Source organism: Papaver somniferum, unplaced genomic scaffold, assembly GCF_003573695.1.
Source record: "Papaver somniferum cultivar HN1 unplaced genomic scaffold, ASM357369v1 unplaced-scaffold_131, whole genome shotgun sequence".
NCBI lineage: Eukaryota > Viridiplantae > Streptophyta > Magnoliopsida > Ranunculales > Papaveraceae > Papaver > Papaver somniferum.
The window spans coordinates 4,239,960-4,248,732 of NW_020622270.1; the positions used below are offsets into that span (position 1 = coordinate 4,239,960).

At 37.5% G+C, this 8,773-nt stretch overlaps 1 protein-coding gene across 1 annotated transcript; it reads right to left on the reverse strand.

Annotated features, from left to right (window-relative positions):
- Positions 1 to 1,452: 1,452 nt before the first annotated feature.
- LOC113332445 (dnaJ homolog subfamily B member 13-like) lies at positions 1,453 to 8,352 on the reverse strand. The gene is made up of 4 exons (XM_026578985.1): positions 8,225 to 8,352; positions 7,721 to 7,811; positions 2,552 to 2,579; positions 1,453 to 1,781 (listed from the first exon to the last, which is right to left on the reverse strand). The coding sequence occupies exons 1-4, from the start codon at positions 8,350 to 8,352 to the stop codon at positions 1,453 to 1,455; spliced, it is 576 nt and encodes a 191-aa protein (XP_026434770.1).
- Between the last annotated feature and the right edge of the window lie 421 nt (positions 8,353 to 8,773).

Genomic DNA, 8,773 nt, shown 5'->3' on the forward strand with positions numbered 1-8,773 from the left:
ATGGTATAAACTTTGTATAAATATTTAATAATAATCATGGTGTACAAATAAACATGCATATATACCCATACTAAATATCTAGTGTTAAAAATTTGTAGTACACTACTTTTTCTAAGAAGACTCTAAAAAGTAGTGCAAATTAAATCTTAATATTATCTCCTTTTTTTTTATAAAAAAAAATTCCAACATACATGCATCATGTTTTTCAAAAGGTAAGACAATATATTATAATATGAGTACATCTTTATGGTATAAATTCAAAGCAAATCAGGGATACTTTTGTTTATCACGTGAATAAATTAATTATGGTAAAAAGTATAAACATTCATTACTTTTAAGGCAAATAATCAAATATGTCTCTTTTAAGAGGACAAGCATGCATGCATATAAAAGAAATATTTTTCTCTTTTTTTTTTTTTCAAACAAGGACACATATTTAAAAACCCTATTTAAAATCTCTAAATAAAGAATAAAGTCTTTAAATAAAGAAGGGAGATATAAACATGTATTTAAATCAAAATAAGAAGGAGATGCATGCAAAATCAAAGTAATTACTATTATGAGTATTTCATTTTAAGAAAAGTACAGAAAGAAAGATTGAGGAGTACCTTCTTTTCGAAATTCCTTCTTGATATTAATGGTAGAACCAACAACTTTTGTTTGTGAAGGATTAATGCTCAAGTGTAAACAAAGAACAAATTGCTGATGATAACGTATTTAAGTTTGTTGCATGGGGGAGACAAAAGAGTAAAACATAAAGGAGTCAAAAGAGGAAGAGAATCAAATATCTTTCTCATTCATTGTGCTTGTCATTAAATACATGTAGGAAAGTAAGACAAGGTAACTATTCCCATTACATGTGTAATAATCAGAAGAGAAAAGACAACAGGTGTTAAGCATGAAGAGGGGCATGTGCATGCACTATGACACATGTAGATAGTGGTCAGACACATACCACTACAACAAAATCCATATTATATCTACACGTTCTACGATATGCTGATTGATGTTGCAAGGTATATACGGATCAAACTCTTATGCACTGGATTTCTTCTATTAATATTTAAACCTTATGAAATGATTATTGTAAGAGTTTTGCCTTGTTTGTTGTGTCAAAAGTGTAACAAGAGGATTTAGTCTCTTCTTATTCGTTTTTTCCTTTTTGAAGCTATTATAAAATATCTAAGAAATCCCATCCATGAGTTTTGATGCTATTTTTTGAGGCCATGATTGCTATTATAAACTATTATAATCCTATCAAACAAATTGGTTCTCAAGTAGCATTAGAAAACATCCTTATGTATGTTCATCAACTGCAACTACCATTTAAACAAATTGGTTCTCAACTGTAATGAACAAAAGTTTCTATAATTAATGCATAACACAGGAAAATTATAACATCCTACCTGTACAGATTCTCTCCTACGAATGATCATGATTCCACTATGGTTTTTATGGGGCTAACAACCTCTTAATCCCGGCTTTCTGCTCGGCTGTCAGTCTTGTTGGAAACTCGATGTGGAACTTTATTCTCAAGTTACCCTTCCTTGATGGGTCACTGTGTAATGGCATTCCCTCTCCCGGAACAGTCTCTTCATGAGTAGGATGAATAACATTAGTTATGGGGATCCTCAAAGTCCTTCCATCAAGAGTTGTGAGATGTATTGTAGTGTACGACCATGTCAGAGCATCAACTAATGACATTCTTTCTGTGACGACCAGATCATTTCCTTCTCTAGTAAATGTACTATGTGGTTTCTCATCGATGACAAAGACCAAATCTGCTGGAATATGTTGGAATATTTTCAACACCGCTAACCAAAGGGGGGTCCTGGGGGGCATCGCTCCCAGGCTGTGGTCGACCTGACAGGTCAGGTCGTGGGGGTCAAGGGGAGACCGCCCCTGGTGGGGGTTTCAAGGGGGCAACGCCCCCGGAAGAATTTTTTGAACTGAAGGTTTTATTTGGCCGATAAAAGCCTGTTCGAAAATTTCGAATCCAAAAGACACCATTGATGTTTGTTGATGAAGGAACCTGACGTTTCGTGAATAGAAACCTGTTGGCGAATAAAAAAACATATTCCCAACAGGTGCAAAACCCTTTATAAATAGCTTCTCCCAGTTTCGTTTAACATATAAGAAAAATCAATCTGTTTTCTCTATTTCAAAAAGCATCATCAGAAATCAGAAATCTCTTTGTGTGTTCTTGATTGAATCAAGGGGTACAAACCTTGAATTCAGTTTTCGTTGCAGGGCTTTCATTGTATCCTGAAGGCAATATTTCGCATACCTGTTGTAATCGCCAATTGTTATTGGGAGGGTAGAAATATTTGTCTAAAAGAAATTTATACAAGCCTTGAAAGTTTTGGAGTGCAACACTTTCTTCTCTTGTTCATTCATCCTTTGTGAAACCCAATTTTTTTCCAACAGTTTTTAGACAAATATTTCTGGCAATGGAGGGTGAATCTTCGAATTCGAATGCTACTGCTCAATCTCTGCAAGTGATGAACCAAACCTTTACTCGATTGGAACGTTTTGATGGTGAAGGTTTTACCCGTTGGCAAGAGACTGTGAAGTTTTTCCTGATCACCATCAAGTTGTGGTACATACTTGAAGATGGATTGGAGGAAATTCCTGCTGCAACTGACAATGACACTGAGGAATTGAAGGCTAGACGAAAGCAGCGTCAGGAAGATGATTTCATGTGTCGTGGTCATATTTTGAATGCTCTGGACAAACATGTGTACAATGCACATCGGAGTATTGGGACTGCAAAGGGATTGTGGACTGCGCTTGACAACAAATACAAGATTTCTGAAGCAAGCAACAAGAAATTCCTGATTTGCAATTTCATGGATTTTAAGATGGTTGACAGTAAGTCAATCATTGCCCAGGTCAGTGAACTTTTACTCATAGTTAATCATCTTAAGGATGCTGGAATTGATCTTGTTTCTGTTTGTTTGTTGTTGGGGTTATTATTTCTCGTCTCCCCCCTTCTTGGAATGGTTATAAGAAGAAACTTAAGCATGCTGAGACTGACTATGATTTAGAGGCCTTACAACGTCATCTTCGCATAGAAGAGGACTCTCGTAAGCGAGAACTTAAGGATAGTCCACATTCTGAAAACCATTCTAAGGTGAATAGCGTAGAAGAATCTAAAACACCGAATTCCTTGAAACCTAAGAATGATACTCAGTTTAAGAAGCATCCCAACAAGAAGAGTAAGAAGAAGGGCGCTGGCGGCCCTTGCTACTTCTGTGACAAACCCGGCCATTTTGCTCGTGACTGTCGTCTCAAAAAGAAACAACAGCAGAACCAGAAAAAGGAGGCAAATATGGTCGATGACAAACTTGTGATCGTGGTGCAAGCCGCCAATGCTGTTGCTGAAACTGGGGGTGGATGGTGGTACGACAATGGTGCAACCATCCATATCTGTAAGGATAGAAATCTTTACAAGACATACGAACCGGTTAGTGGAGAAGGAAACGATGTTGTCTCCGCAAACGGTCAACGCAGCAAAGTTATTGGGAAAGGCACTGTTGAACTCTCGTTTACTTCGGGAAAGACTGTGACTCTTACTAATGTTTTACATGTCCCTGACATCGTGAAGAACCTTGTTTCCGGCGACCTTGTTATGAAGGCTGGATTCAAGACGACCTATGAGTCTAATAAGTTTGTGTTGTCCAAAAATGGTGTGTTTGTTGGACAAGGATATGCTTGTAATGGGATGATTAAGCTTAATTTAATAAATAATGGTTCTGCTTATATTGTTGACTCTGTTAATTTATGGCATGGTAGATTAGGGCATGTGAATTATGGTTCTCTTAGAAACATGAATCGATTAGGCTTGATTTCTGATTGCAATTTTGATCATGCTTCTAAATGTGAAATATGTGTGCAAGCAAAGATAACTAGAATTTCCCATAAGTCTGTAGTACGAAATTCTTCCTTACTTGAATTAGTACATAGTGATGTGGGTGATTTGCATGGTTCTGCCACTCGTGGTGGAAATAAGTATTATGTCACTTTTATAGAAGATAGTACTAGATATGCTTATACATATTTAATGAAATCTAAGGATGAAGTCTTTGATAAATTTAGGATTTATAAAGCAGAAGTAGAGACACAATTAGAGCACAAAATTAAGATTTTACGTTCTGATCGTGGTGGTGAATACTTTCCTACTGAATTTAATTCCTTTTGTCAAGAGCATGGTTTAGTTCATCAACGTACTGCACCTTACACACCTCAACAAAATGGTATGGCTGAAAGGAAAAATAGAACTTTGATTGATATGGTTAATTGCATGCTTATAAGTTCTGGTTTGCCTAATTCTTTGTGGGGTGAAGCTATGTTGTCTGCATGTTATATTTTGAATAGAATTCCTTTGAAAAAGAAGAGTGTTTCTCCTTATGAGTTGTGGTTTAAGAGGAAACCAAACTTGAGAAGACTTAAAGTCTGGGGTTGTTTAGCATATGTTCGAAAGCCTGATCCCAAAAGACCAAAGTTGGGAAACAGGGCTTATAAATGTGCTTTTGTGGGATACTCTCTTAATAGTATCACCTACAGATTTATAAACCTTGACACTTTTGAGATTATAGAATCTGTAGATGTGGAATTCTTTGAGAACTTAAATAGGAACAGTTCTCAAATGCAACCCATGGAGAATCCATTGTTACCTGATCTAGAACCTATGGAGATTGATAACAATGATGAAAATCCCTCTCCTACTCATGACAATGATATTTCAGTGCCTACTGAAGATATCGAACCTAGAAGGAGTAAGAGAGGAAGGATTGAGAAAAAGCCTGATCCAAACTTTATTTATTACCTTGTAGAGGCAAATAAGAATAGAATTCTTAGTGTTAACCAGTATGTTATGCATACTGATGATGACCCTAAAACTTATGCTGAAGCCATGAGTTCTAGAGATGCAAATTTCTGGAAAGAAGCCATCAATGATGAAAAGCATTCGCTTTTGACTAACGGGACTTGGGTATTAGTAAATTTACCTCCTGGTGCTAAAGCAATAGGAAGTAAATGGATATTCAAGAGAAAGTTGAGAGCTGATGGTGAAGTTGATAAGTTTAAGGCAAGGCTAGTTGCCAAGGGTTATAAACAAAGACATGGTATTGATTACTTTGATACATATGCTCCTGTTGCCCGCATCTCATCCATTCGTTGCTTGATTGCACTTGCTTCTATTCATAAGTTGGTTGTGCATCAAATGGATGTCAAAACTGCTTTTCTAAATGGGGATTTAGAAGAAGAGATATATATGGAACAACCTGAAGGTTTCATATTACCAGGCCAAGAGAAGAAAGTTTGCAAGTTAGTGAAATCTCTCTATGGTTTGAAGCAAGCCCCTATGCAATGGCATGAGAAGTTTGATAAAGTAGTTTTGTCATATGGTTTTGTGGTGAATGATGCGGACAAATGTATCTATAGTAAGCATGATAGTTCTGGTTGTGTGATTCTCTGTTTGTATGTTGATGATATGTTAATCTTTGGGTCTGACATATCTGTTGTGGAAGAAACAAAGAAGTTTCTTAGTTCTAACTTTGATATGAAGGATTTAGGAGAGGCTGATGTAATCTTGGGAATTAAGATCCTAAGAAAGGGAGATGAGTTGGTTTTAACTCAATCTCATTATATTGAGAAATTTCTCAAGAAATATGGTCACTTTGATGACAATCCAGCACCTACTCCTTTAGACCATACTATCAAGTTAATGAAGAACACCGGCCGTACTCATGCTCAACTTGAGTATTCTAGTGTTATTGGGAGTCTTATGTACGCTATGCATTGCACAAGACCGGACATAGCCCAAGCCGTGGGAATATTATGTCGTTTCTCAAGTAATCCAGGATATGAACACTGGAAAGCAGTTTCAAGAGTTATGGCTTACTTGAAAGGAACAATAAATTTTGGTTTGCATTACCAAGGCTATCCCGCTGCACTAGAGGGGTACAGCGATGCTAACTGGAACAATGTAGAATCAAATTCCAAGTCAACTTCTGGATGGATTTTTACATTAGGGGGTGCTGCTGTGTCTTGGAGTTCCAAGAAGCAGACTTGTATTTCTGATTCAACAATGTTGTCAGAATTGATAGCTTTAACTGATGCATGTAAGGAGGCAGATTGGCTTAGAAACCTACTTATGGAAATTCCTTTTTGGAAGAAGCCAACTCCGGCGGTCTTGATTAATTGTGATAATCAAGCTACAATCTATAATGTCTCTAATAAGACTTATAATGGAAAGTCTAGACATGCAAGTCTTAGACACTACATGGTTAGGCAACTACTCAAGAGGGGAGTAGTTACGGTTAACTTTATTGAATCAAAGAGGAATTTGGCAGACCCATTTACGAAAAGTCTACCAAGTTCAGTGGTTTCAATAAAAAGGAAAGAAATGGGACTAAGGTCTGTGAAGGAAGTTTGATCTCCCATAGCAGAAACCCAACCTATGTTTTGAAAAGGATAAACAAGGTTCAATGTGGTACCAACAAGTTATGGATGTGGATTATGGAGCACTAATATAAAAACTTCCCATTTCTTATTAGTGCTGGTTTCTGCAAGAAAATAGGATGGATGTAAATCCTTAATGAGTCTATGATTAGTAAAAGGTGTATCGCAGAAACACCTTCGAGACTTACCTATATGAGTATGGAAATAAGGCCGTTTCCTAAGAGAAGAAGACCGTTCTCTAAAGAAGACTCATGAACAAGGATATAAGCACATGGCCATTAACGTGCTTGGCTACAGAACACATGATTTTATGAAATCAATATGTGTGGAGACTCCGGTTTTATCATAAGGGGTACTTGGTTCAAGACTGGTTTCACCATAGAACCTCGATAAGGCTTTGAGTTTCTTACACTAAGTGAAGGTTCAAATCCAAAAATACCTATCATTTATGTGTTGATTTCAACGATGATGCTTAGTCTCAATTGTGCTTGAACTACGTTGGCTTGATCCCACTCGGGTACGTAGGCAGTCACTTCGGTGATGCAGTCACTCTGATTTAAAAGTTTTAACTTTGTTTTATGGTTTTTGAAAATAGGGGGAGAATGTTGGAATATTTTCAACGCCGCTAACCAAAGGGGGGTCCTGGGGGGCATCGCCCCCAGGCTGTGGTCGACCTGACAGGTCAGGTCGTGGGGGTCCAGGGGAGACCGCCCCTGGTGGGGGTTTCAAGGGGGCAACGCCCCCGGAAGAATTTTTGAACTGAAGGTTTTATTTGGCCGATAAAAGCCTGTTCGAAAATTTCGAATCCAAAAGACACCATTGATGTCTGTTGATGAAGGAACCTGACGTTTCGTGAATAGAAACCTGTTGGCGAATAAAAAAACCTATTCCCAACAGGTGCAAAACCCTTTATAAATAGCTTCTCCCAGTTTCGTTTAACATATAAGAAAAATCAATCTGTTTTCTCTATTTCAAAAAGCATCATCAGAAATCAGAAATCTCTTTGTGTGTTCTTGATTGAATCAAGGGGTACAAACCTTGAATTCAGTTTTCGTTGCAGGGCTTTCATTGTATCCTGAAGGCAATATTTCGCATACCTGTTGTAATCGCCAATTGTTATTGGGAGGGTAGAAATATTTGTCTAAAAGAAATTTATACAAGCCTTGAAAGTTTTGGAGTGCAACAATTTCTTCTCTGTGTCATTCATCCTTTGTGAAACCCAATTTTTTTCCAACAGAATAGTGTTCGGCTTCACATTACCCTTTTCTGGGAATGTGATTTTTGTCCCCTTCTTCCAACCGGGTTTGATGTCAATGGTCAGAATCTCCTCCACAGGCAGCGTATTCCTGAAACTAAGTGTAAGATAACAGTAGGAAACCTTGGCACCAAGCAGCAGTCACCATGCATGAGGCAATTGTATAGAAGACCTAGTATGCAGAGTGTCGAACTAGGCCAAAACACAAACTCATGAAACTGTACTCAGATTCAATCTGTTCTAACCATGATGACTTGCAAGGGCATGCTTTAAGTCCAGATGGATATAAGAAACCAAACCCAAATAGGCAACACAACATATGTACCAATAAAACATCTGAAGGAGGACTTGCACAACAGACTTTTAATCATTCTAGAACCAAAATAAGCCACTAGCTACGAAACTGAAGGAAAAAGGGAAAAAAAAAAAAGAAAAAAAAAAGGAAAAAGAAAAAAGAAAAATAGTTATCTAATTAAAGTGTTAACAGGAAGCAACAAAACTCACCCGCTGGCATCAGCAATTTCCCTAGATATCTTCATCTTCTTGGGGGTACCTTTATAGAGATCCTCAAGGCTACAAGGTAGCGTAGTCTCTATTGCAGGATCCTTACGAGGAGCCGCCGCCTGATTCATTGATCGTCTGTTCATTAAAATCCTAATAAGTTTTGGAAAAACAGAATTTCGTTGCAAGCAATATAGGGCTACATAAATTGTTATAAACGGTACGGCCGGGCCGGCACATTGGGGTGCCAGTCCAGATTAGTTTAAGGGTAACTTGGTAAATCACATAATTTCATTATGGTGCGGCTACGATGTGGTCGGGCCAGGGCCACATCATTCAAGTATGTGGCCCATCTTTAAATAGTGACACATGGTCTTTTTGTTCTCCAAAACAGTTTATAACCTAACTTTTTGTCTTAATTTCCTACTTTTTCTCAAAAAGGTAAAGCAATTACGGGGATTTAGAGGGGCAGGTTTTTAATATAAGTACGTGTCAAAATATAAAAAGGGGCCACATACAAAATATATGTGGCCTGACCACATCATAATCCGA